Source organism: Cryptotermes secundus, unplaced genomic scaffold (assembly GCF_002891405.2).
Source record: "Cryptotermes secundus unplaced genomic scaffold, Csec_1.0 scaffold317, whole genome shotgun sequence".
NCBI lineage: Eukaryota > Metazoa > Arthropoda > Insecta > Blattodea > Kalotermitidae > Cryptotermes > Cryptotermes secundus.
The window spans coordinates 39485-67427 of NW_019742557.1; the positions used below are offsets into that span (position 1 = coordinate 39485).

The following is a 27943-nucleotide window of genomic DNA, read 5'->3' on the forward strand; positions in this document are numbered from 1 at the left end:
ATCCAAATAATGATAATTATACAATATTTAATGTTCATATAATCACATGTTCCAATATGAACCATTTTACCAATGCTGTCAAGGATCAACAAAAAGTCCATCTGGTTACCTTACTGTCAGACCCTATACACCTGAAAATGGTGTATTTCAGTTAAAACTGTATAGGTTTCTACCTCAGGACTTCCAGAAACATGGATTTAACCATCACACAGCATATATACATGCAGGAGAATGCAGAATAATGCCGATATACATCCCTACACTAAGCAGAATTTGAACATGTGATTCAAGGGTTATAAAGGTCTAAGACTGAATTCAGCTAGAAATGGTAATACAGCAGACCTACTTATTGCAGTAATTCTGGTTCCTTCCTCAAATGGATTCAATGAAAGTTACGATATCATAACATTTATTAGCCTTTTTACAGTCATAAATGAATATCTGTGCCTCTGCTAGTTGTTCTTCATGGGTCACATTGCAATTATTTGTCGTGAAACTTTTCAAAATTTCCTTCTTGTCTCACAGGCGCTGCATTGGCAAAAGAACAAAGCCATGCCATCTCTTAGCTATCTCTTAGAACTACTTGTGAAATGTATCATAAAATCGATTCAGAAACTTACCACGAATTCCTTTTTATTACTGTGAAAGTACTTAACCTGACAGGATCACCATGTTACATAAATATTTAACAGTGAAAGTGTTAAAATTACATAACTGTGAGGTGAACTTACCTGACATCCTTCAAACACCTCACAGCAAAGCTCCTGACAGCTTGATCAGCATAAGCGTAATCCAGTAGTTCAAGGGCCTTCTCAACAGGCAGTTTTGGCCACTTCTGAAGGAGAGCTGTTACCTCAGCCACCTGCAATTTATATTTAACAACCATCAGAATGCATCTGATTTGGAATATGTAGTCAGCAAATATATCAGTAACCTGTTTCAGCTATTTGTGAGTGCACTGTAGCGTGCAAAATTATTTTCTGACTTTGATACTTGAGACAGAATTTTCAAAGATAACATATTTCAAAGCAAGATATCTCAAATGGAAAGAACCAGACAAACAGACACTAGCACTATCAGAGGGTATATAATGCTGAAATGAGAAACTACTGCACACATATATATAAATAAAGAAATGCACATAAACAACACAAAACCACATAATATATAAAAAACATATAACTAATAATCCTGTATTTAAGCATTCTGTTGAATTTCTGTATCTAAATACTACTCATTGTACTACACAGTCCATCAACAGTGCAACAAATTGTTCCTTTTTTCTTACACTTTCACGTCCAACACAACATGTTTCAGCCCTAAATGGCCATCTTCAGGTGTCGTACTATGCTAAAACTGCTACACTGCATTAATATTGTCCACTGTGTAGTGTTGCAGTTTTAGTATAGCACCTGAAGATGGTTATTTAGGACCGAAAAATGTTGTGTCGAAAGTGAAAGCGTAAGAAAGAAGGAACAATTTGTTGCATTGTTGATGGACTGTGTAGTACAATAAACAGTATTAGATATAACTGACAATTGACAATATATATAGCACTGTGCATAATATTCAATCAGTATATTCATTTAAATGGTTAACGTGAAAATATGAATACACTACATCTAAAACAGTACATATTAATCATATAAAAGCATGAGTACAATATTAATTACAAAAAACTGTACACAATAATCCTCATATTCAATTACTATCCTATTCAATAGTCCACTGAATTAAAGATCTTGGAGGAGTTGGCAAGAAACAGTGAGCAGGGGATAGTAGTCCCCTAGTGATATTAAATAACAATTACTATTCAGACTCACTGATATGTTGGGTTTTTGGACTTTATCCATCGTCCTGGTTTTTAAGATAACAAATAAAAACACGACGTTTTGGAAACAGGATCTGTTTCCGTCCTCAGGTGAAGGAAAACACCTATTCAGTTGGGTCCCTTAGAAAGAGCTAGCCTCAATCACTGGACAAACCAATGTCACAAAACATGAAGATTATAAACACCTTCATATTTTGTGACATTGGTTTGTCCAGTGATTGAGGCTAGCTCTTTCTAAGGGACCCAACTGAATAGGTGTTTTCCTTCACCTGAGGACAGAAACAGATCCAGTTTCCGAAACGTCGTGTTTTTATTTGTTATCTTAAAAACCAGGACGATGGATAAAGTCCAAAAACCCAACATATCAGTGTGTTATACACCATCGTCAGAATCCTATAGTAACTACTATTGAGACTATTTTCTGTTTACAGAAATTGATAAAGTCAAAGTCAGATGGTATCTGTATCAAGACAAGCAATGGTCTACCTCTTTGTGATCATTCCATTCAACACAGTCCAACAATTTAGGGAGAAGGTGGGGCACATGATGGAGACATTCATAACGAAGACTCCAAATTATTTTGCGCTCCTGGTCATGCATCTCATGTAGAGGATCTCGTTCAGCAATCTGACACAGAAACTCCAGGTGGCTCTTCGTCTGACCAACTGGTGTTCCTGGCATGTCATATGCTGAATCCTGACTAGCAGTGTTTTCCAGTAAAGGTGAAGGGTACATCACTGTGCGTTCTGCATGGTATCTGTATGATGAATTAACACAAGCTAATTACAAAAAATATCCATTTTCAAGTTCATATAACAGTATTTCCAAACAAAACCATAAGAATTTTTGTTATAAAGATCTGCATTTTGTTTTAAAATTATATGTATTTACTAGAACAGGGTACATAACTATCACAAGAAGTCCAACATGACATTCTTTCATTTCGCCTAATTAAGAGACAAAGAATGAGGTTCAGGATTGTGAATATCTAAAATATACAGAATTCAGTAAAGCTAACTCCAAATATATAATATGAACAACTTAGATGGTCCTCACTATAAATGATTAGGCATTTATCTATATCATCTTACAGAGGTATGAATATGTCAAAGCCCCATTTACAACTGCACATTTAATTCCAGGTCTTATACTCTGGACGGGTGTATTCCACAATGGGGAGGGGGGGAATTATCCCTGTAACAAGCCGGGGAGGCTTACAGGGTTGCGAGATGTTGTGGCTCCCATGTTTTCTACACAATCGGCTCAAAGATTGGGGTAAGTTTGTCAGCCTTATGTGCCAGCCGCCCTTTACCCTCCCAGAAGAGAATTCCATAATGCAATATATAAAATTACCAATGGAATTCTTTGCAGCTTATTTAAAAATGGGAACAATAAAATGCAAATTTGCAAAAATTTCCCATCTTGAATTTATTTACTGATCAATACAGTAAAAAATCTGATTTATCTGACAGTGTTTGGTGAAGTTTCTCAAATACATGAAATGGTTCTATATGTATAATATAAACTCCATTGTAAATGCAACACTTTATTGTAGTTCTTGTCCCCTTTCTTTCATATTATATGAGTATGTTTCGGCTGCAACCGGCCATCATCAGGGGTATTTTACTTCACAGAGCTGTCACACTGCACTCAATATTAACATTTAAACTCCAGATTTCCAATTGTTCAGCGTTCTGTCATCAATCCCCACCCAATGTTCCAGAACTCTCCTTGTCGGTTTTGTCACGTATGTTTAAAATCTTTATTGATACTGACTCGTCAATTGGTTCACAATTTTAAATTCTCAATTGTGGCCGAAACATGTAGTGTGAAAGTAGGGGGACAAGAACTATAATAAAGTGTTGCATTTACGACGGAGTTTATATTATACATATAGAAGTGTGGAATGTAACAGGATGCTTAAATACAATATAACATGAAATGGTATATGGAATATATGGAGAAGTCCATTCATGGACTTATGTAAAATAGGCTTTGCTATGCATCAATATGGCGGAAAATCAGAACTGCCCAAGAATTTTTATTGAAAATTACACATATTAAATTTTATGAAAGCCTCTCCAATGGTTTAGGTCCTGACAGACAGAACAGATGGACAGACATGACTTCTGAATAAGCACTCTTTTATGCTTACTAAAGAATTCACCTAATAAGGATACAAATCAAATGTTAATTAACACTACACAAGTTAAAGAAGAGTTATTTTCATCTTTATCAATAACCAGGAGCCTCAGCAATTTCATTATTATGATTCATTTTCTTTTACTGTCTTAACTTTCAGCTATGTAATCTACATTAGCAAAAAGTAATCCAGCGGTAAATAACCTCAGTGTCAGCCTCCACCGCTGTCTAACTTTACTCACACACCTGCTAAACAAGCATGTCAGATTTTAACCTGCTACACTTAAATCATGCAGTTCAAATGGACACTTCATGATCAAATTCAGCACAAAGGTCACAGGACGTTGATCTTGAGAGCATTTTCAAAACAGTTCCTCCTGTGGGGTTTACCAAGCTGAGTAATGAATTCGTAAGGATGCAGAAGGAAGTGGTCAAGGCCTAATTTGAGGTACGAGGCTCGTCCACAAAGTAAGTTTCCCTGGGGCTGTTTACAGAAACAAAACATAATTTCATGGAAATATTTATTGCAACAGATACAGCAAGTGTTCAGCTATTTTTCAACATAATTGCCACCGGAATTGAGACTTTTGTCATACCGTGGGACCAACTTTTGAATACCTGTCTCATAGAAGTCTGCCGCCCGGGATTGGAACCACTGTGTGACAACCATCTCTGCCTCTCTGTCATTCTCAAAATCCTGATGCTCACCGGACAGGAATTTCTTGAGGTGTAGGAAAAGATGGAAATCACTGGGAGCGAGGTCTGGGCTGTAGGGTGGATGATTAAACCCCTCCCAGCTGAACTACTGCAGGAGACTCGCTGTCCATCGAGCCGTGTGCGGCCTAGCGTTATCGTGCAGGAAGACAATGCCGGCACTAAGCATCCCCTGCGCCGCTTGTTCTGAATGGCCCATTGCAATTTCTGCAGTGTTTCACAGTAACGCTCAGCATTCACCGTCTCAACTCTGGTCAGGAAGTCGACGTGGAGAACGCCCCGTCTGTCCCAGAATACCGTGCACATCACTTTCCGCGCCAACGTCTGCTTGAATTTCGTCTTACAGGGAGATCCACTGTGACGCCAATGCATTGACTGCTGCTTGGTTTCTGGGGTAATGTGTGCAATCCATGTTTCATCACCTGTAATGATCCGGTCCAGAAACTCGTCGCCGTCATCATGGTACCGCTGCAGAAAGGTCAATGCTGACTCCATGCGCTTTGTTTTGTGTTCTGGTGACAGTTGCTTCGGCACCCACCTGGCGCACAATTTCCTGAACAGGTGCTCCGTGACAATTTCGTGCAACAAGGTGCGGGAAATCTGCAGGACATGACTGCTGAGTTCCGCAATTGTGACGCGACGATTCTCCATAATGAGTTTCTGCACAAGCTCCACCAGGTCGTCTGTAATGATGGATGGCCACCCACTGCGCTTCTCATCATGCACACTTTGTCAACCTGCTGATAATTGTCTGCACCAGCGACGCACCATCTGCTTGCTCATGACGTTAGGCCCATAGACCTGGCACAGCTGACGATGAAGTTCGATCGGTGCTATGCTCTGTGCATTCAAAAACTTTATCAGTGACCGCACTTCACAGTCGGCGGGAGTTGGAATAAGAGCCTCCATCTTCAACAGCTGCAACGATGCCACTGTGGGAACACGGGAAATTCGGTTTGTGCATGCGCCATGCTACGTCATTGCACTATCACGTACGCGCAGTCGCTTCATGCAATATAAAGTTTGCTAGCTGTGGGATGAGTGGGAAACTTACTTTGTGGACGTGCTACGTACTTTCCTGGCATTTGCCTGGAGGAACTGAAAAAACATTAATATCTCAGTCAGGTTAGCCAGTCTCTGGGCTCATATTTGCACCACAAATCTGCCAAACAGGAAGCAGTAGTGCTAGGCATTCAACTGTGACATCTGATTGGTCACCAACATTGTTTAAAACAACAGGTGGAATATTTTACTACATTCAGCATTTGAGAAATTAGACTCTTGTCAGTGAGCAAGATGACTTAGGCAGAAATGTTTCTAATGTGTATTCAGGAGACGCCTGGTTTACATTTTACTTGGGACACCAACTACCCACATTGAAGGTTTCCAAGGTTTTCCCCAGTCCCTCCAGACAAACGAAAGGACAATATTTTGAAACAGGCCACGGCCACTTCTTCCTTATCTCTATCATTCATTAAACATTGTATTGTCTGATGCCACAGAACTTCAGCTACTAACAGTACCATAATAAACCATAAATAAAATAAGAGATTCTGTCGGTCACCATAAATGCTGACTACAAAAACTCTTCTCATCCATAATTAATGAGATCCCCCATATTGATTGGACATGAGACTGGGAAGACCTCAGAGCTGCTGTGGGTGTAGCGATGAAGAATAAAATCTTTTTCTCTGCTGCAAATTAAACCCAAATTCTTTGGTCATCCAACCAATAGCCTAGTTACTATACTGACTGGGCTACCTAGTTCCTCTCTATTATGGCATAATTACAAAACATGAAATGAAAGCTGTTACCTGTGGAATGTGAGAGTAAGTGCAGTAGCATGCTCCACATTGGGATTAGAGACCACAGTTCCAAGGGGGTGTAAAATATCTTCTGTTTGAACATCCTCGGCATACGTCCACATGTATAAAGTCATAGCACCCGTCTTCAGCTGATTCTTAAAATCATAAACTGTAGTGTTCACCCATGCTAATGGATTAATATACAGCTCCTGTTTCAAGTCTTTCACTTTTCTTGATTTGACACCTTTGGCAGTTTTGGAGATCTCATAAACCACTAGACATAGACGAGCCATACGCGGGATGTTACACACTTGTAGATCAAATGTCAAGTCTTCCTCCCACTCACAGCTTCCTTCCTTCGACACCTGTCTCTCTGTAGTCTTCTGTGTTTCACAAAGAGACTTCCCCCCATGAAACAAACCTGCCTGGACACCAACCTGCATCAGAGAAGTACACGCTACGAAAATCCACTGATTTCGTATCACTTTCCAAAAGCAATGCACTTACTGAAAATATATTAATCTAATGTAACCCATGCAAACAGGATTTAATTCAATTTAAATATGCTGAGGATTGAAATGATTGGTATTTTAAGATTATATAAAAGGATACTTGGATAGAAATGAATGTAATAGCTACAATTTTAACAAAATTTCATTCAAATTTTGTAGGCATGCACTGGAATATCTGTAGAATATGAAGAGTAATTTATTAAATTTCATCAGTAATTCAATTTAGTGTGGTAATCCTTGAAACACAAGCCAACATACCCGCTCGCACATAAATACTCCCAGCACAACATAAATTTCATCCACTATCACTGATTTCCAAGGCTGCAATGACGATCTTGCTCTCACCATAGATTCTCTTGAGATATTATGAACTGTTCTGCATAATGATTAATCTTGGATACCAACAAACAAACAAACAAACAAACTCCATGGTTTTATTCCGCAAGTGAACTATATAAATTCTTTGGTGAAAGGAATTAAGAATCATTTGCCTACCTCAACAGATCGGTTGACATCACAGTTAAGTCTGCAGATTGCTGTAATTCTGAATGTAAAGTCCTCGTTTATTGTCCAAGCAGATACGTGCTTCCCTTTCTTACGTGATGTTAATGTTGATGGTGAAGGACGAGTATGTTTAATTTCATCCTCTGGGTTTTCATACACATTGTCCACATCCACTAGAAATATAAATAAGAACAACACAAAATCAGAAATTTTCCTGTCCTGTTATCAAGTTATATGCCAGGACTGTTTCACCAAAGGACTATAAAAGGAAAGTAGTTCCGATACTTAATCATCTCTATGGACATTTATATATAAAGCAAATAAACAAAATGGAGGAGGGCAAGAGTGATTGTAACTTATAATACAACAGGATAAATCTGTCTTTACCTAAGACACTGTTAACAGAGACAGTAACTAGTGTGGGTACACCATCTCTTGCCAGCATGTCCTGCACATACTGGAACTGCGTCAATGGAAAATTTCCTATTAGATATTCTTCTTGCCCACACACTTTCAGAACAAAATCAGCAGGGTGTTCGCCACGAGAATTGAGGGTGATAGCCTTCTTATTCAGAATTGTCCGAAGAAGTTCCTGTGGTGTCATTGTGTAGTGAACGTTAAATGTGAAAGTTGTCTGCAAGTAAAACATTTACTAATTAACGTTTATTTACTGAATATTCTCAAAATAACACAAGAGTATAGGACTTCACAATGCAGAACTACAGAGCAATGCTACAAAGTGAAGTAGACACAATAATATAACTACATTTTATGAGTCCTAATTCAATTCTACTAACTAACAATCATGAAGTGCTATTAAACATATTATTACACAATGATAGATTTCTCTAAGTTGGAATGATACGTTTACTTAAACCAAACATGGACCAATCATAACATAGTCATGAGAATGTTTGACTGGTAGGCAAAGTTTTCTCTGTATTTAACTAATTAAGCACTAGACCATGTGGACATATCGGGGAGTGGATGTATAGATCCACGTATTCTTGACCTCGGCATTAGTTGGATGAGAGTGCTCAGCTTTGTGCTTTGGAGACTTTACCCCAGGGAAAGAGCCCCCAGTACCCACTGTATAGGAGGCTGGGTGGGCCCCAGGGCTGGTCTGGACAACAAGGAGAGGAGTTAAATCTTGCCCCTACCCTGGCTCGAACTCCAATCCCTTGGCCAACCACATGTAGCCAGTTGTTATATTGACTACATTATCCTGGCTCCTTGTCTGACTGAAAAATATTTCAAAAAGATGTCTCCATATTTGTGGTTCAATAAATGAATGTGATGAGAAAATCTGAAGAAATAAACAAAGCCAAGAATTTTACAGTAAATATTGTTAGGACATCATTTTAAGCATTCTCGTTAATATTTTGTACACTGTAAATGTATGATATTGCATATGGATATAGAAGGCCATCTAGCGCCTGCTAGTGTAGGGAAGAGATGTGGGTGTGGAGGCCATTTTACAAGAGATTCCTGGTGCCTGGTTTAAACTATTTTCTATATGATGATGATGATGATGATGATAATAATAATAATAATAATATACCTCCGTGTTCTCAAACTTTGTAACAAGCACAAAATGGCCATCACGTAGTCGGGAGCTGATAACTGGAGAAAGAACTGGAGTGGCTGCAAGTCGTGGGGGGAACTGGTAACACATCTTCTCTATCCATGGCTTGTTTTGCCTCTCTCTTGCCATCTCATCACCCAGAAGTCGCATTTTCCACCGAAAGTCATTCACTTCTGGATTCTTTAGTGAGTCAAACTCATGAAGACCTACAGGATTATACATTTACAGCAACACTGATACAAACACCTGTAATATTTTCATTTAATTTCAAACAACATCCATCTGCTTAATCATTTTAATGAATTCAGAAACTGAGGTCTAATATATCAGTTCTTTAGTTGTGTTTTTAAAACTCAGTATCTAACTAAGTAACTTGAGGAGACACAGCATTTCTTGAGAAAATACCAGCTCTTCAAGAAATTCCCCACTTTGTATGAAGCCAAAAGGTTAATTACTTGCTCATAACAGCCTCTCACTATTCCCTATCCTGAGATAAATGAATTCATTCCACACCCTTCCACCCTATTTCTATAAGACCTATCTGAATGTTACCCTCACATCTATGTCCAGATCTTCCTGGTGGTCCCTTCCCCTCAGACTTTTTTTTGCCAAAAATGCATCTCTCATTCATACCATGTATGTTACATGCCCTTCCCACCTCATTTCCCTTCATCACTTAAAATCTGATCTTCATTTTTAAATCTAACAATATTGTTTAAATTCAAAGGGAAATATAAAGTTCCTAACATATAACGGCAAGGGCAGTGAGAAACATGATAAAAAAATTGGTTAAATGCTTACTCATTCTGCTGATGAAATTCATCATACAGGAAAACAAGCAATAGAAGCTGTTATAAGGTTATCATTATAGTGGAAAACACAATAACAACATCTGTCTAACTGTGACTATGCAAAACTTGTACAAAGTCCATAGTCATAAAGAGAAGTACGTTTATTTCAATTGATACCTTAAATATATTAAATTCCTGAAATTAAAATTAGCATTAAAGAATGAAAGCATTGATCTAAAAAATGGACAAAGCTTCATATTCCCCCAAAATTCTGGTAACCACCTTCAAGACTACATGGTGTCAAAACCCAAGAGCCCATAACACAAATTCTCACTCTAATGCAAAGGCCAAATTTCTTGCGTTAAACTTATATAATCAGGAATAACAAATTTTCCCTAGTAGCCAAGACAGTGTCTTGTAGTTGGCATACAGGATAAAAACATTTCTTTGCACAATGTCTGAACAGAAATCCAACGCTGAATACTCTTATGGACATGCTAGAGGGAAGAAAATAAATACAAAAAATGTTTAGTGACATTTATCACCATTCTCACTTATAAAACAACATTAAACAATTCAGCTTCTAGGTTAACAGTGAATGGGTTAAATTATCACATTTAACAATGCTGGAGAAATTTGTACTGGACAACTTATACTAGTAGCAATTTTAAGCACCTCACTGGAGAAAATTATATATCAATGTTAGACAAACACAAGAGGCCTCCGTAGTCTAGAGGTAACGTTCCCACCTCAGACTTGTGGTACGCAGGTTCAAACCCGGCAGAGGTCGTGGAATTTTTAAGGGCAGAAAAATTCAGGGAACAAGTCCTCCGGGAGGGACTATAAGCCATGGGTCCCGTGTCGTAGCTTTACGACATGTAAAAGAACCTCATATCTCCAAAGGAGGTCACTGAGCTAAATTCAAGGACATTTCCCGCCCAACAGTAGTCTCTAATGCCTCTGATAGAGGGGGGAAGCATTATAGATACCACCAAGCCAGTAGAGGCCGAACTCGGGACTGATGGTACGCACCAATATTGGTAGGGTATAGAGACTGGGAGAATATCATAGAGGGAAGCACAATGGACCAATACTGGTCTCAGTGCATGGGGAAACCCACCCTCTCCAATAACTAACTAACTAACTAACTAACTAACTAACTAACTAGACAAACACATCTGTTCTGACATTTCTTTTTATGTACTTATTTACAGTTTGTGTAATTTATGCACATACATACCTTTGCCAATAAGATGGCTTATCTGTATGTTAAGAGTGTTTTCAGCTTTGTCCCCTTTGCGTTCAATAAGACGAAGAACCGCGCAAAACGGTCGGACGTCTGATAAGTGCCTACTTTCATCAAGCAGGTCTTCTCTTTCTGCCATAGAGTTGATACAGGCAAACACATATGTGGACGAGTCGTGCAGCATTCCATGGAGGGGATATTTACTAGCCTCTTCCCAGAGATCCTGTCAAAAAGCATCAATGTTTGATATCCTATCACTCTCTTTAGCGAAGTGAAACAATAAATATCTCCAAGACACCTTCTTGAGAAGCTGAGAGTCAATGAGTTGAGTAAGTAATTCTGTGCCTTTTACGGATGTGATTATGGTGTTAACAACTGTCTGCCACTAGACTTTATCCTCTGATAGTTGAATACATTCCACAGCTACACTAACAACTAAATTCATATTGTCTTTCAAGATCTTCCAAATGATTCCTTCCTGTTAGATTTTTCAAAATGAAGTTTTATATTTCTCATCTGCCCCATGCAATATATACATCCTGCCTGTCTGTTCTTCCTTTAGTTGATAATGATAATATTTGCTGATGAATACAGACTATGAAGCTCCTCATTATGTATTATTTTCCAGCCTTCTGTTATTTCCTTTCTTTCATGCTCAAACTTTCTTTCCAGACTTTTATCCTTAGTACCATCAGTCTACATTATTTTCTTATTGTGAGAGACCACTCTTCACACCACACAAAACAACTGGTAAAAGGGATAGACTTCATATGAAAACACAACACACTAGTGATAATTACCAGACCCAAACACAAAAACGAAATAAGAAAGGTTTCTCTGCTATACTTCCTAGCAGCAATAGTGAAATGAATGATTTTACAGCTTATTCATTCATTTTGGTGCCTTTTATTAATAAAAAGCAAGTAAAGTAAAGGTATTCCTGTAACAGGCCAAGGAGGCCCATAGGGTTGTGAGATGTTGAGGTTTCCACATTTTCTAGAAAACTGGCTCATAGATGGCAGCAAGGTTGTCAGCCCTACGCACCAGCCGCCCTTTACCTCCAAGAATATTCCTGGTATTCATTTCTGTTAGAGGCTGAGTCAAATCCATGGCCATAGTGTGGCCAGAAGGATTAGGTCAATTGAAAAAAATCAAATGACCTCACTGGGACTTGAACCCGCGACCTTCCGGCTTGTAGCATAGTGCCTCAACCAACTATGCTACTGTGTGCCCCCACCTTTTATTAAAGCCTTTACAAAAATGCAAATTATTTTGTTGGTCATCTCGTTCCTTCATTTTAGCTTTTGGTATGTGTAATGTAACTTCCAAATAATTTAATTTCAACATAATTCCGTATGACAGTCTACTCTTCTGTCAGCAAATTAATGGTTCATAGGGCATTCAATTTAAAACTTCTGAAAATATAAATAAAGTTATTTCGTTAAACGTAACACAAAAATTACATGTGAATAATAAAAAAGAGTTGGGAAACTGAGACTCAACATGGAACAGTTATTCATAACAATGTATTATTCATTTCAATTTCATAAAAGGAAACTCCTATATAATTAGCTTACCTCTTTAATTTCCTGAATCGTGGCATTTTTCTTAACAGCAAGAGGAATGATAATTCCATTTGGCATCAGGCAGCTCAGTTCCACGAATGGGTCTGATGAACCCCGCAACCAAAAGTCGTAGGTGTAGGTACTTGGTATGTGAACCATGCTGATTAATCAGATATATCCGACACCTGGTCTAATGATGTATTATTGAAAATAAGTACTTCACATCTCGGAAAACTGAAAATATAAATAAATGATATAAACAGACCTATGTACTACAATTTCAGCAAATTGACAATATATGGCTTATACACCTTAAGTAAAAATTACTTTTCCTAAATTCTGTTATCTTAACAATCTTAATATTTCTATTATCAATATATTCTGATGAAATAATTAATTAAGTTCAATAGCAAATCAAGTAAATGAAGTTGTTTACTAACCAAATTCATGAAAATAAACAGATATGTTACACGCAATATCAACATTCGGCCATCACAGCTGATTCATTACACATGAATACCAACATCTTCTATACAAAATGGTTTAAGGTGCTGTTCTCTAACTGTGTCTACAGATTTATTACTTGACTTTCATAGAAACTGATATGTGTATATATATATATATTCGATATATATTCATATTTAATTGCTTTTAATATCAAACTAAGATTAGATTTTAAAGTAAGCACGTGACTAGTGAAGTTGGTAGCTTAACAGTCAAAGCATTGTTGTGAAGGTTGTGAAGGAGTCTTCTATCTCTTTGGTTAGAGGTTAATGTAATATGGCTGGACAGCAGCCAACCCAAGTTAAATTACAGCATTCAGTTAAAGTACCACAGTTTTACAAAACAGCTGCTAATATCGCGAAACGGGCCTCGGAAGAACATCATAGTCTAAAGGATTTGGTGTTCAATGCAAACAAGCACCTGGTAAGTGAACCCCCCCAGTCGCTCATTACTGCCCTGACATTACGGACGAACCACTTGCGGAGGGTTCAGGATCCAAGGAAAAAGACTAAGAGTTTCTGTGCGCTCGGAATTAAGTAGATACGTCCGTCAACATGTGTGGGTTTATGTATTGTATTTAATATGTATTTTCCAAGACAGTGTACTGTCTACATGTATTCCAAGGAATTTTGTATCAGGTACTTTACAGATTAATTTGTTGGCATAACTGATGTCCAGATCAATTTGGTGGTTGTTTTTAGTTGTGAATGATATGTAATGGGTTTTATCAAAATTTAATGAGAGTAAATTGGCTTTGAACCATCTGTTTAAGGCTTCAAATACAATATTTATGTCATTTTTAAAGTTGTCAAATTTAGAGTNAACCTAATGCACGTGACAATTACATTTAAGTAATACGTGATACAAACTCCGTCTTCAGTGCAAACCATATATTATATACCTTTCGTTTTGCTCTCCCCTACACACTACATGTTTCGGCCACAAACGGCCATCATCAGGTGTATTACTCACGTATCTGTCACACTGCACTTAGTTTAATATTTAAAATTTAAAAACACAGGTCTTCCTGATTGTTCCGTTCGTCGTTATTACCAAAATCTACTTCGTTGATGTCTTTGTTATTTACACACGTCAATTTTGATTTCTCTGAATTAGCACTTATAACATCTTCAGTTCTAATTTTAAAATCTTTTCAATTTTCCTCTAAATTTTAAAATTTTAAAAATGTCAGGGTTACTCGCCCTATGCCTATAGTGCTGCAGCGGTTACTTCTTGTTTCTAGTACTGTACCGGTAGTGTACTGTGTACTGTGTAGTCTCTCTGTATGCATGCCGCTGCTTGACATGTGTAAATAACAAAGATATCAACGAAGTAGATTTTGGTAATAACGACGAAAGGAACAATCAGGAAGACCTGTGTTTTTAAATTTTAAATATTAAACTAAGTGCAGTGTGACAGATACGTGAGTAATACACCTGATGATGGCCATTTGTGGCCGAAACATGTAGTGTGTAAGGGAGAGCAAAGCGAAAGACCTGTAATATATGGTTTGCACTGAAGACGGAGTTTGTATCATGTATCGTATGGAGTACAACAGGATACTTAAATATAATATTGTAAACATTTAAATAACTTAAGGTCAGAGCAAAAGTGGGGCTTTGGACAAGATATGCTTGGACTAAGGACCAGTATTCCCATTAGTGAATAAACACCCTAAACGCTACATAAATTTCACCTACTGTGACTGCTTTCCGAGGTCAAGATGAAGATGATAATAATTTTATTTAACATTCATCACAGTTACAAATTGTAACTCTCGAACAAGTCACATACATATACAACTTTTCCAGTCTAAGTGGCCTCCTGCCAGTGATTTGAACAGAACCCTCCCTCATAATTTTAACAATTGTTAGCATGAGGAGTGGGCTCTGTTATTATGAATTGTTAGCAGTTTTGGTTTTCCAAAATTCATTTTTCAGAAATAGTTAATTTTACAAATTGACATTTGTGTCCTTTTTTTGTGGCATGTGACCCAAATCCACCAGTGGAAAGTCCCCGTTTGTCCTTGTGTAATGACATCTTTTCATGTTAAAAATCCGTTACTACGTCTTTCTTGATCTTTTTGTTACTGTCATCATGCTTAAATTTTGTCACTTGTATTAGTGACTACAGGGTTTGGATTGGTGAATAGATTTATTGACCACTTACACGTAACTAAAAATAATTATTACACTGTTGCTGATTTCCATGCTAAGTTTTCTCAGTCTATTTCCACTAGTCTTTATTTGGTAACAGCTCTCCGCAATGGCTATTCCTCTGCAGTGTCTTCACTAGACGTTTTCTGGTAATAAATCTTAGCAATGGAGATTCTTCTTCTTCTGTTGCCCACTGGTTAACATTCCGCAGTTGAACCCTCAACTGAACTGACTACTATAGCGCCATCTGTTCTCAGCTTCCCTTGAAGGGCTCAACTCAGTTGAACTCAACTGACTCCAGCTCAACAACTGACTGCTGTAGTGTCAGTTGTCCTCGTGATAACCCCTTGGCATGGACCCCATGGAAAACATTTTATTCTGTTGTTAAGAATGCATATTTATTTTCCTGTTACCTAGCAGTGGAAGATAACGTAAAGAAAAACACTCCATAATTTTAGTCCACAAGCGAACTACGCAAACTTTAATTGACTCTAGTAAGGAGATTCGTCTAGAAGTAAACACAGAGAAAACTAAAGATATGTTGCTATCTCGTTACCAAAATGCAGGGCAATATCAGGACATAAAAATAGGTAACAGATGTTTTGAAAATGTGGCACAGTTCATATATTTGGGAATGACTATAACAAATCAAAATCTGATTCAGGAGGAAATTAAGAGGAGATTTGACTCGGGTAATGCTTATTACTATTTAGTCCAGAACCTTTTTTCTTCTCATCTGCTGTCTAAAAACATAAAAATTTGAATATACAAAACTATAATTTTGCCTGTGGTACTGTATGGCTGTGAAACTTGTTCTCTGACATTAAGGGAGGAACATAAGCGGCCTCCGTAGTCTAGGGGAAATGTTCCTACCTCATGACTCAAGGTACGTGGGTTCAAACCCGGCGGAAAAAATTCAGGGAACAAGTCCTCCGGGAGGGACTTTAAGCCGTGGGTCCCGTGTCATAGATTTACGGCACGTAAAAGAACCTCATGTCTCTAGGAGACCTCTGAGCTAAATTAGGCAAAGTTTCCCACCCAAGTAGTTTCCAATGCCTCTGGTAGATGGGGAAAGTATTACGTACCTCTGCCAGATGAGGACCGACCTCGCTGACAGAAAGGGACTAATTATCAGATACCACTGCCAACAGAGGGCCGAGTTCACTGGCAGAAAGGGGCTGATAATGGGCACCAGTACCGGTAGGGTATGGAGACAGTAGAAATTAAAGGGGGATGCACAATGGACCAATAACTGGTCTAAGTGCATGGGGAAACCCACCTCCTCCAACAATGAATGAAATGAAGGGAGGAACATACACTGAGTGTGTTTGAGAACAGAGTGTTGAGGAGAATATTTGGACCAAAGGGAGATGAAGTGACAGGAGGTAGGAGAGAACTGCATAATGAGCTTCATAACTTGTCCTCTTCTCCAAGTATAATTAGAATGATCAAGCCAAGGAGGATGAGGTGGGCAGGGCATGTAGCACAAATGGGGAGAAGAGGAATGCATATAGAATATTTGTGGGAAAGCTGGAAGGAAGGAGGCCACTGGGAAGTCCAAGATGTGAGTGGGTGGACAATATTAAAATGGATCTTAGAAAGACAGGATGGGATGGTATGGATTGGGCTGATCTGGATGAGGATAGGGACAAGTGGAGGGCTTTTGTGAACATGGTAATGAACCTTTGGGTTCCATAAAATTCTGGGAAGTTCTTGAGTAGCTGCCCAGTTTGCAGCTTCTCAAGAAGTGCTCAGCTCCATGAGTGAGTGACTACCTAGCACTGGATATAAACGAATCCCATAGAAAACACCTCTTCTGTTGTCAAGAATGCAGTGCCCACAACCTTCAACTTAGGAACAAACCGTGTACTTCAGTCTTGAGGTGGCTTTGCATTCAGTTTATGAAAGCAAGCATACATTGCAAGTGTGATCCCATCTTGCAATGAAAAAGCTGTCAGGCTAGGCCTACGAAGATGTGACTGTCACCAAGCAGTTGCAAATGCTCTGTAATTGCAGTACAGAATGGAAACTCTTGATAATATATCATTACAACATTTTTTGAGTGAGATTTGAGATTTTCTTTGCAGTAACTATAAACATTACTGTGATCTGGGATGTGACACCATGTAGTTCAGTAGAAGTTTACCAATGTTTTACTGCATCCATCTTCAGTATAGATGCAACCCCCAAAGGTGGTGGGATACTTTAGATTCTATAAAACGTTGAAAATGTCTATTTATTTTATAGTAACCTTGTATTATGGCTGAAATATCATTGAATCTTTATTAGTTTTCAGCATTTAACAACTTCAGATGGAAGACCAAACTGAAATTTTGGCTTCTTTTCTTTCCAGAATATCCAGGGGTTATATGCATTAATAATTAAAACATTTCATCATGAAGATACATTGGAGAGGCTCATACAGAAAAGCAAAATTCTTAAGGACAGGAAAGCAGATCCATGGCTTATTAAAATATTAATAACAGAGCTTCTGTTTGGCAAGAAGTCTCTCAGTGGAGACAGCAAGCCTGTACAAGCTGTTTTGTCTCATCATGACATGTTCCTTGCAGAACTGAAAGAGTCAGAGAAGGCAGGAACACTCAAATTGGACTCTTATAAGGAGAGAGGTAATGTGAAAATTATTCTAAATTATTTTTCATTCTGCATTTTTACAGATATAGTTTTGCCTTGCTGAAAAAAGTAATGGAATCAGAAGTAAGGAGGAGAGATTCGCTGGATGGATCAAATGGCCCAGAAGAACCAACACTGCCACACCCAGCTTCATTTTGCAACAGAACGATAGAAACAGGATGGGTGCTAGCTTATTTCCTACTTTACAGCATTGCAATGTTTACCTTACCTTTTGTGGCTTATGTTGGAACGAAATATGGACTGAAATATTTTGGCATTGAAGGTTTTGCCAACACAGTTTGGTCTGTACTGGCAGCTGTAGTGGTGGTGAACACAATTATTGTGTTGTATGCTTGCAAGGGTTACTACGAGGAAATGGAATCCACTGAGCAAGAGAGCAACCAGCAGCAACGCAAGACTGATCTTAACCTAAAAGCAGATTGAAAAGTATTGTCACGTGTTATTGTGGCTGGTCCTTCATTTTCATTTGGCTTGATGCATTATGATGTTCCTTACTAAACAAGATTGTCAACAGTTTTAATAAATCTGCAGACTTGTAAATTGTTGAAGAATAAAAGACCTTGAAATTAAAATAGTTTTAGCCTCTCATGTTGTTGTATATTGACATGCAAAAACTGAAAACTTTGCTGTCCTCTGGACTGTCTCTATTATCAGACTGAGCACTTCACAGTCTGTTGGTCTTGCCACAGGTAAAATTGTATTATTTCTGTGGCATAGCTTAGTAGATAGCTCAGTTGGTATAGTAGCTAGGCTCTAGGATAGATGACTGAGCACGAGCGGGAGATTTTTCTCTCATTAAGTGTTGAGATTGACTCTGGGGTCCACCCAGTCTCCTATTCATTTGGACCATGGAAAGCAGGGTGTCTTTACACGAGGTAAAACAGAGTGTGAAGCTGATCACCTACTTCCATCTAGTGCCAAGTTTAACTATGCATGGAGCTATATCCCTACTCCCTTATATGTGTTTATGGCTTTGTGCTTAATTGATGAAGGGGCAACTTTACTAATTTATAAATTCCTGTATATTATAGATATATTAGAAATGCACTTAATTTTGTAAACATGTATTACATAAATATGATTCAAACCATCTGACAATCATAGGCATTTACAGCAATATAATCTCTTGTGTATATGGCTTAGTAAGCAGAGCAGCTTTGGTAAAACTCACCTTCATGCAAGCTTCTAAATTTTAATACGCATTGTAACAAGAATGGTATGTGTAAAATATCACATTTTTTATAGATTAAAGTACTATAAAATTTTACTAAAGCCACAGTTACTGTTACGATATCATATAATAAAAGCAGTTGAAGTATGGGTGAGGTAGTTATATTGTTGTCACTACAATCTCACCAGGATTGGTGATCCCTTGTAACAGTGTTCAATATGAGGAACAGCAACAGACAGCCGCCAAATGTTGGCCAGGTCATTGCCACTTGTGAATTCTGTGCCACTGCCATGATGTTTCTGGTGGTACTCTAGGATGCTGAGTATATATGACATAAATTGTTAATATGACTGCGCACAAGAGACTTGTAATGTGAAAGATTAACGAAAAATAATTTTTACTTTACCAGATTTTACTGTTAATGAGTATTGTTATTACAGCATGATTTGGCCACATTCTTTTAATGAATTTGGCTGCAATTGAAATTTTGGTGTTGCATCAATTTAATTTCTAGTGGAACACTTATGAGATCTGAAAATATGTGCTTGGAAACATCAGGAATCAATTTTAATAGCACTGTAAAGATGCCTTTGCATTGTTTGAAAGCATAAAGTAGTGTTCTGTATGATCAATTTTTTTTAGTCTGTTATGTGAGAAACTATATGCTAGTATAAGTATATATATTGTAACAAAAACATGCCATAGTTTTCAGGTGATGTGTCAGATGTTCTTATGGTTCGTTTGTTTGAAAGAGCACTATTGTTTCAGAAATTAATGTGGATAGTTGGTTTTATTAAAATAAGAATTTGTTCTATGCAGATACTTAGAATGTGATCTTATGTGTTGTGGTACCATGTAGTCTTGTGTGTGGTTGTCTGTATGTTTTGATGATGGAAACACTGTGTTCCTCTGAAATGCTGGTAAAACGACCTGCCAGACTTCACAGTGTCGCAACCCAGAACACCACAATCTAAGTTTACCCCACTGTGAAAGACCTCAAAATATATCTCATGTGCTTTTTTGTTTCCAATAGAATTTTATGTTATTTGGTATTTTGTATTTGTTACTAGTGAAACAAATATACATAGCTGGATACTTGTCATACATCCATGGTGTGGTGTATGGAATTATGTCTATAGTTTACATAATAGTTACCTGTTTTCCTATGAATTGTAGAAGTGAAGCTGCAACTCCACTGATATCACTAGACTTTATTTTATTCCACTTCACTGTCATTTGCTGAAGATTTTCAGTATGACCTGAACCAGTATCACACTGAATTCCTAACACACTGTCAAAAAATTAAATTTGAAAACTTACAAAACCATAAAGGCAACTCTGGTATGTAGCACATGTGTGTACAAAAACTAATTACTATAAATACAAAATTTCCTAATTCACAAAATATACAGCTTTCATGAGTTCATCAAAATGAGAATGGAGAGTGAAAATTAATGCAGTAACTTTGGCAGTGAACATTTTGTGTAACATATTGACAGAAGAATTACATATGCTGGATTCAATGGATTCCACAGCACTTCAAGCCCTCTCATGTGGCGTTACTAATAGGGAATTATGAAAAAACAGTACAGAACAAACATTCTTGGATTAATGTTGTCACGTGTTTCGTAGGTAACATGACAAGAAAATTCACGTGGGTCTTGGATTTGGCGAACATGTTTATTGGCCAATCTCCTCTACACTTGCAAGTACAATTATTCACAATTTCAGTGTCACAATTGCTGCTTCTGCTATCGTCGAAGCCAAACTGAACACTGGCTACTCTTCTAAGGCCATGTGCAGGGCCATGCCATAGCTCAAGTGGTTAGTTGCTGGCGGCCTGGGTTCGATCCCGGGTCTGGTCAAGTGGGATTTGTGGTGGACATAGTGGCACTGGGGCAGGTTTTCTCCGAGTTTTCTTCTGCCGATCTTCATTCCACCAATTGCTCCACAGTCACCCTCACCTATCATCTGGGGCTGGTACAATAGGCCAGAAGTGGCCACAGTACAAGGGACTTAGTCCCACCCCACTAGCAATAAAAAGAAAGGTCAAATGCAAACTGAACTCATGTCTTGTCGCAGTTGAACTGTTATAACTTCCGCGCGGACTTGATAGGGAATACAGTCTCGAAGGGTTCCTTCTGCTCGCTGCTATCGAAACGTTGCTTCAACAATTCATGTGTAATGGTGGAAACTCCACTGTTAGGAACTGCTAGCGTTCTGCTGCCTAGCTGCTGTCGTGGGACCATTGGTCATTTCCTAGGAAATCAACTCTGATCTCAAACATTCCGGCTTTCTGGTGGCAAGTCACAATATGTAGTTATCTGAATATAAGATATCGGTGTGTAAGAAGGGAAGAAGGCTAGCAAGGAGCAGAAAAATGAAGACTTAACTGTTGGTTTGGGCTGTGCAAAATAATTTTCATAGCTGTTTACACCTATGTCTGCTGACAAGCGTTCTTTAGCTGTTCTAGATAAATAGCAAAATGGTATTATGCCGTTTCCTTCTTTGTTGTCCATTTCGCAGTTCACATTGATCCTCATATTATTGCTGTATTTAGTGCTGCACAACTGATGCATTTGTTCAGACTGAGGAGTTTGGTGGAGTGGCATTTTCTAAGACTTCTGTTTGTGAGGTAGCTGAATGAAATATTGGCCTGGAGTTTTTTTTTGTGCTTTTCCTCAGTTTCTCAACTTAGATTCCAGGATACCTTCAGATAGGCCACAACCATGTCTTATGATATAAAACCTATGCAGGTAGAAAATGATTTCTTTTTACAGCATTTATTTGTAATGAATGGTGCATTAGCCAGAATGGATTAAACTACATAATATTTTGCATTACAAATCAGTATTATCCTCACTCCTGGGCCCTAAAAAATTCTTTAGCCACGGTTGTGAGCTTTAGATCTTGAGAATACAAGATGTCATAATGTAGTGAAGAGACCAGGCTTTATACATGTATTTCATTTTGCAAAAACATGATAACTGAATGGAACGTACTTTATGACTTTACTTATATTTCATTTTCCATTGTGTTTTAGACAGCAGACCACGATATGTTAGAGTCAACACCTTAAGTCTTAAAGTTCGTGCTGCCATGAAAATGTTTAGTAATGAAGACTGGAAACAAGTTTGTTACGACCGGAAATCAGAAGACTACTCATCTTTTCTCAACAGGGTTACTTCATTGGCAAGGGATGAGTTTATTCAGGACTTGCATATTAAAGAACTGTTTATTTTTCCAAATAAGACAGAATTTTATAGACATCCATTGTATATAGGAGGCTCCATCATTCTGCAAGACAAAGTTAGTATTAAATATTTTTTAAAGGTGTTAATTTTTTGTGCATTCCCAACAGAAAATTTCATAAATACATTTATTAGCATCACCCTTTCTGTCTGGATATCAGCAGTAACAACTTCAGAATCAAAGAACGGATTTTTATGCTTGCTATTAATTTGGAATTATGTTGAATTTTGTAGAGACCTTCTAAGTCTGGTTAATATTGGACAGTAACAGATACTTTATATGAAGATTTGCATGCAGTTTTGCACACATCTAGAGCATTAATTACTATCAGTGGGAAGTGTATTGAGCAAATATAGAGAGAAATGAAGCACATTCTGTACTCTGTACTTTTCTCATAAATCTTAATTTCCAAGATAATTAAACAAAAGGAACAAATACACCAAAATGTTGATGCTATGCATACATTTTTTATATTTTTAGGAGACTCATGTTTCATTGTCATTAGATTAAAGTTTGAGACAGAGTGTTTGCATTAGTTTGCAATCTGTTTAATGAGATTAGTCTTGACACTGACCTGCCAAATCACAACCAGTAGACTGTCGTGATACTGTAATGCTCCTGAATTACGAGAAGTGATAATTTATGAGTAAGTGGGATAAGCTGACTGTGACTGTGGATAAAGATGCTGAGGGTGTTTAGAATATTACCTGATGAAAACCTAATTTTCATAGGTTGCTTAATATTATTAGGGTGATGAGACTAATTCAGATAGGATGGGGTGGAAATGTAGCTTGAATGGGGAGATATGAAAGGCATGCAGACTTTTAGGGAGTAAACATCTGGAAAAGCAGTAATTTGAAATATGAAGGAGAATGGACTGTAACACTAGCCTTTTAATGACTGTTTGCTTTCTAAATAATATAAAAAAATCATGTCATGTCTACATTTCAAAGAGCAGCTGTTTGTTATGAGAACCATACAAAACAAATACATTCTGCCAGCAGAATGCTGATAAGAGGTTTAGTATGTTAAAGTGGATGGCGCATATGGAACCATGGCCTTGAAAGGGTTACAATGGATCATGGTAAAATTGACTGAGAGGACTGGAGACCTATGGAATTAGCTTAGGAGGATGTCCAGAGATGGTTTACATATACAGATTGTTTTATAAGTATAAATGTAGAATGCAATCCATTTGCATTGCATTTTTCAGGCTAGTTGTCTGGCATCATGGCTTCTCAAACCTTCACCAGGGAGTATTACTCTGGACATGTGTGCAGCTCCAGGGATGAAAACTACACATCTTGCATGCCTCATGAAGAACAAAGGGTAATTTAATCAGTTTCATCACTCTTGTCTTCTATTAAAGCTCTCATTATTCTCCTTATGCAGTGCACTGCTATTATGAAACATATCATAATCACTGATCTTTTATGCCCTTGAAATCAATGTACAGTGGACTCGTCTGGCTCAGGATAGAGATAGGATATCCTATTCACTACATTGTAGTGAAGCTTGGGGAGTTCCATCAATTGGTGGGGGGGAGGCTATTTCTTGGCCAGTTTCTCAAGAGCTCTGAAGTATGTGATTTTGATTATGCCTGACCAGATCTGTATTATTCATTTTGTTCCTTGTACCAAGCCATGTGGTGGATTTTAATGGAGTCAATGCCAACAGTCCTCACAAAAGTGTTGTATTTACTCACGGGATTTATTTTTCACTTCAGGCTATTCATGATGTTTTTTTTAATTGTTTAATAATCTATGTGTTCTGAACTCTTATGTGCAAAAGTAGAATTGAATATAATACATATGTCTAGATATCTATTAATACTCTTCACTTTCTTCGAGATACTTCACTTAATGTTACAGCTGATATCTGCTGAACTAATTTATGAACTTCAGATGGAAATTGTAGACTGAAATACATTAGACCTTTTCACTCTTGTTTTCTACACATCATCTTTCTTGTTCAGACTGAATCAGCAGTTTTAGCACCTGTTCTTATGTAACCATTTTCCCAGGAGGGTGTATGTTTGTTTAATTATGAATAAGGTGACCTGGAATTTATGATGAAATTCCTCAGTTCCTGGAGGCAGACACAGACACCTCTTAAAATAGGAAGTAAATATTTCTTTCTTTTCTTATTTGATGTAACATTTTCTGTAATTATTGTACTACTTTCCGCTTTAATATGTTGATATTGGCATTTAAGCTTTAGAAGTGAGTCACTCCGTGGGTCCTCTTTGGTTATGTGAATCATTTTAGCCATTTCTGGTCATGTGTTGATATATAATTGACATTTTGACTGCTTCCATGGACGAATGTTGATATATGATCGACAAATTTTCTTTCACTTTTCTTCAGTCATATGTTGATCATGTGTCACTAGTGGCAACTGTATTCTGTGCCAACACATTCATATGCATGTTCTTTCTGCCTGCTCCTGCCATCTGGAAGTCATTACTTGAACTTTTTGAGGAACAGATGCCATATATATATTACGGCGTGTCACATGTCAGTAGCATGCCTTTACATTCAGCCGAATCTCAGTCGTCTGGATTGAAGAAACTGATATATAACCCTTGTGTGATGCGGATGAAGAATCTAGTAGTGATATGTTAAGTGAAGAACTCAATATTGACTCTGATAATGAGCTGGATTTGGAAATTGAAGGGGAAACTGCAAGTGAAGAATCGAGCGACGAGTGAGAGTGAAACAAGTGTTGTTGCATGTTGATGGGTGGGAAGACTGGACAGTGGGCGACAAGAAACCCAAGGCATACCCATTTACTAAAAACACAGGGCCACAATTTAACCTGCCAGATGCAAAGCCCATGGGTTATTTTATTTTATTTTTCAATGATCCTCTTCAATTGATCGTTATATCCAGTAATTTATCTTATTTTCTGCCAGTGTATGCTGTTCTTGTATCTTCCTACTCTCCTAATACTTATTTTTGCATCACTAGTCTTAAATCTCTTCGTTCCTGAATCTTTGTTCCTTCACACCTCAACATGTAAATCCATTCTTCCTGTTTGCTATGTATGGTGCAAATCCTTTGTTCATTGTGTTAACTAGACTGTTAATTTTGTGGATGCCTGTAGCACACTGTATGCAGTGGATTCAGTTAGAGGTCGTTATGAGACGCTTTGCAAGCAGGTGGAGAAGCATGGTGCTACATGTGTGAAAACTCTCTGCATGGATGCCTTCCAGCTTGAGGCAAAGCACTGCCCAGGTGTTGAGTACATCCTGGTTGATCCCACCTGCTCTGGTTCAGGTAAATTATAGCATTAATCTCATTTCCAGAGAGACAAAGAGGAGTGTGTGTTGCTCATATATTGAATCTAACACGTCTGAGTGGAAAGAGAAATTTGTACATTCTGTCATATTACAAACGTTTTTTTTTTTTTCGTGACAACTATATAAATATTCAGAATATAAAATCCTGCAGTTTATGAGCTAAACATTCAGATAAAGAGCTTAATTATGATTTTGGGCGCAGTAGTGGTTGTGTGAGAATATACTAACTCTCTTTGATTCACTTGCATAGAAATTAGCATGCTAACATATACAGAATAGAACATGTAATTCAGTTTAAACCTGGTGCACTAACGAGCAGGAGTTAATACATCTGTTTCTTTGCATAACTAACTAAGTCTTCAAGACCTGCTTTTGTGGAATCTGAAGGTTCAGTGTCATATTCAAAGAGGCCTGCCATTGACCCATATCTTGAGCCAAATGAATCCAGTCATCACTCTCACAACAGTTTTCCTTAAGTTTCGTTTTAATGCTGTCTCCCATCTCTGCCTAGGTCTTCCAAATAGTCTGTTCCCTTTAAGTTTTACAACCAAAATTCTATGCATTTCTTTTGCATACAAATGTACAAGCATATCTTTGTCCTCACTTTTCTTATGAAAAGGCAGCAGTTAGATGCTGTAAGTGTATGTTTTACATAGTAATGCTTATATTACAGGTGCAGTTGAGCAACCCATAGTAAAGAATAGAGAAAAATTCAATGCTTCACGACTACAGTCACTGACTCGTTTACAGAGCAAGCTGCTACGTCACGCCCTCACCAGATTCCCTGATGTAAAGCGAATTGTTTACTCGACATGCTCCCTTAACATTGAAGAGAATGAGATGGTGGTAGAGGATGTTCTAGCCTCCGTGAATACTGATGCTTCAGATCCCATTTTTGAAGTTGTTGATAATAAACTCAAATGTAAATGGATTCATCATGGTTCTGAAGATTTTGAATGGGGCCCTAGATGTATCTATACGAAACCAGACATTGATCTTACAAATGGTTTCTTTATAGCTGTTATTGATAGGGTTAGGTCTGATGAGAAGAATATTTCAAGAAATGAAGATGAAAAAGAAGAGCAGAAACATAAGAAAAGAAAACAGCTGAAGGAAAGTAAGATTTGAAGGAAGACCATAAATGAGAAGGAAAGAAGTGCCATCAATTGGAAGAAGAGTTGATCACCAGGGTGATCTGAAAAGAAGTTCTGGAAGGAGGACTGATCATAATGTGAATTCTTGACTTGCATTTGGAGTACAGATCCATTGATATTTTGTATATTCATGTTTTGATGTATGTTATATTCTTGATAAATATATGTGTATCTACACATTTGCTGTGCTCATCATGTTGTAAAGGAAAACACATAAGCTGTTTGCTGGTCTGGAAGCAAACAGAAAAATGAAGTAGATGTTCATGTCTCATTTTGTGACTATAATATTGCTAGCCAATAAATCCCTAAACATGTGGCAAGTATCAGATATTTGAAAAAGACAACTCATAGAGCCAAGTCCTTGAGAAGTCGGTGGTTGCTCTGCCACTCAAGAAATTCCCAGCATTTTATGGGACCTGAAGGTTCAGTACCATATCCACAAGAACCTGTGATTGGTCTCTGTCCCAAACCAGGTGAATCAAGTCCATATCTCCCTATCTTATTTCCTTAAGATTCATTTTAATGTTACCTTCCTGTCTATTTCTAGGTCTTCCCAGTGGTCTCTTTCAGGTTTGTGTACCAAAACCCTGTATGCACACCTTTTCTGTTGCATGAATACTAGCTGTCCCACACATCTCACCCTCCTTGACTTGATCATTCTAATAATATTTGGTGAGGAGTACAAGTTATAAAGCTCCTCATTATGCAGTGTTCTTCAGGTTCCTGTCACTTCATCCCTCTTGTGTCCAGATATTCTCCTGAGCACTCTGTTCTCAAACACCCTCGACTGTAAATCCATCAAAATATCTGATCAATTCTTTTCAAGATCACAATATTTTATCATATAGTCCACATATTTGAGAAAGTAGAAATTGGTGTGAAGACATTGTATGCACTTATACAACTGGTCTTGCCTACATTACATTGGAAGCAAAAGTTGATTGTTACTCAGTAGAAAATTGTTGAGTATTCAGTACCAAACAACAATGAAATCTGTCCAACCAGTAGAGCCGGTTTTGACAAAATAGTTTAATTCGCGTTAAGGCCCCTAAGTGCGC

General features: G+C 37.8%; 2 protein-coding genes across 3 annotated transcripts in view; one reads left to right on the plus strand and one right to left on the minus strand.

Moving 5' to 3' along the window:
* The window catches only part of LOC111873335 (phosphatidylinositol 4,5-bisphosphate 3-kinase catalytic subunit delta isoform), a 48348-nt gene extending 35145 nt beyond the window's left edge, over positions 1-13203 (minus strand). For both annotated transcript variants that reach the window (XR_004513988.1, XM_033755059.1), the window contains exons 1-9: positions 13136-13203; positions 12708-12929; positions 11125-11353; positions 9070-9299; positions 7896-8142; positions 7500-7681; positions 6502-6929; positions 2318-2588; positions 732-862 (exon numbers count right to left, since the gene is read on the minus strand). Coding sequence is in view for 1 of the 2 variants with exons in the window: in XM_033755059.1 (XP_033610950.1) it covers positions 732-862; positions 2318-2588; positions 6502-6929; positions 7500-7681; positions 7896-8142; positions 9070-9299; positions 11125-11353; positions 12708-12854 (1865 nt within the window). In the remaining variant the exon portion in view is untranslated. The remainder of the gene's footprint in view (positions 1-731; positions 863-2317; positions 2589-6501; positions 6930-7499; positions 7682-7895; positions 8143-9069; positions 9300-11124; positions 11354-12707; positions 12930-13135) is intronic.
* Positions 13204-13274: 71 nt separating this feature from the next.
* LOC111873336 (probable 28S rRNA (cytosine-C(5))-methyltransferase) lies at positions 13275-27578 on the plus strand. Its single transcript, XM_023867978.2, has 6 exons — positions 13275-13622; positions 17709-17982; positions 22222-22487; positions 23644-23759; positions 25536-25708; positions 26405-27578. Exons 1-6 carry the CDS (start codon positions 13476-13478, stop codon positions 26857-26859), a joined length of 1431 nt encoding a protein of 476 aa, XP_023723746.1. The 5' UTR covers positions 13275-13475; the 3' UTR covers positions 26860-27578.
* The last annotated feature ends 365 nt before the right edge of the window (positions 27579-27943 follow it).

What these genes read in the sequence shown, in the direction of transcription:
- LOC111873336 (XM_023867978.2), top strand. Translation starts at nt 13,476, where the DNA reads ATGGCTGGACAGCAGCCAACCCAAGTTAAATTACAGCATTCAGTTAAA. An exon ending in TCAATGCAAACAAGCACCTG is followed by an intron (nt 13,623 to 17,708) that starts GTAAGTGAACCC and finishes TTTTCTTTCCAG; the next exon opens with AATATCCAGGGGTTATATGC. An exon ending in TCCCACCTGCTCTGGTTCAG is followed by an intron (nt 25,709 to 26,404) that starts GTAAATTATAGC and finishes CTTATATTACAG; the next exon opens with GTGCAGTTGAGCAACCCATA.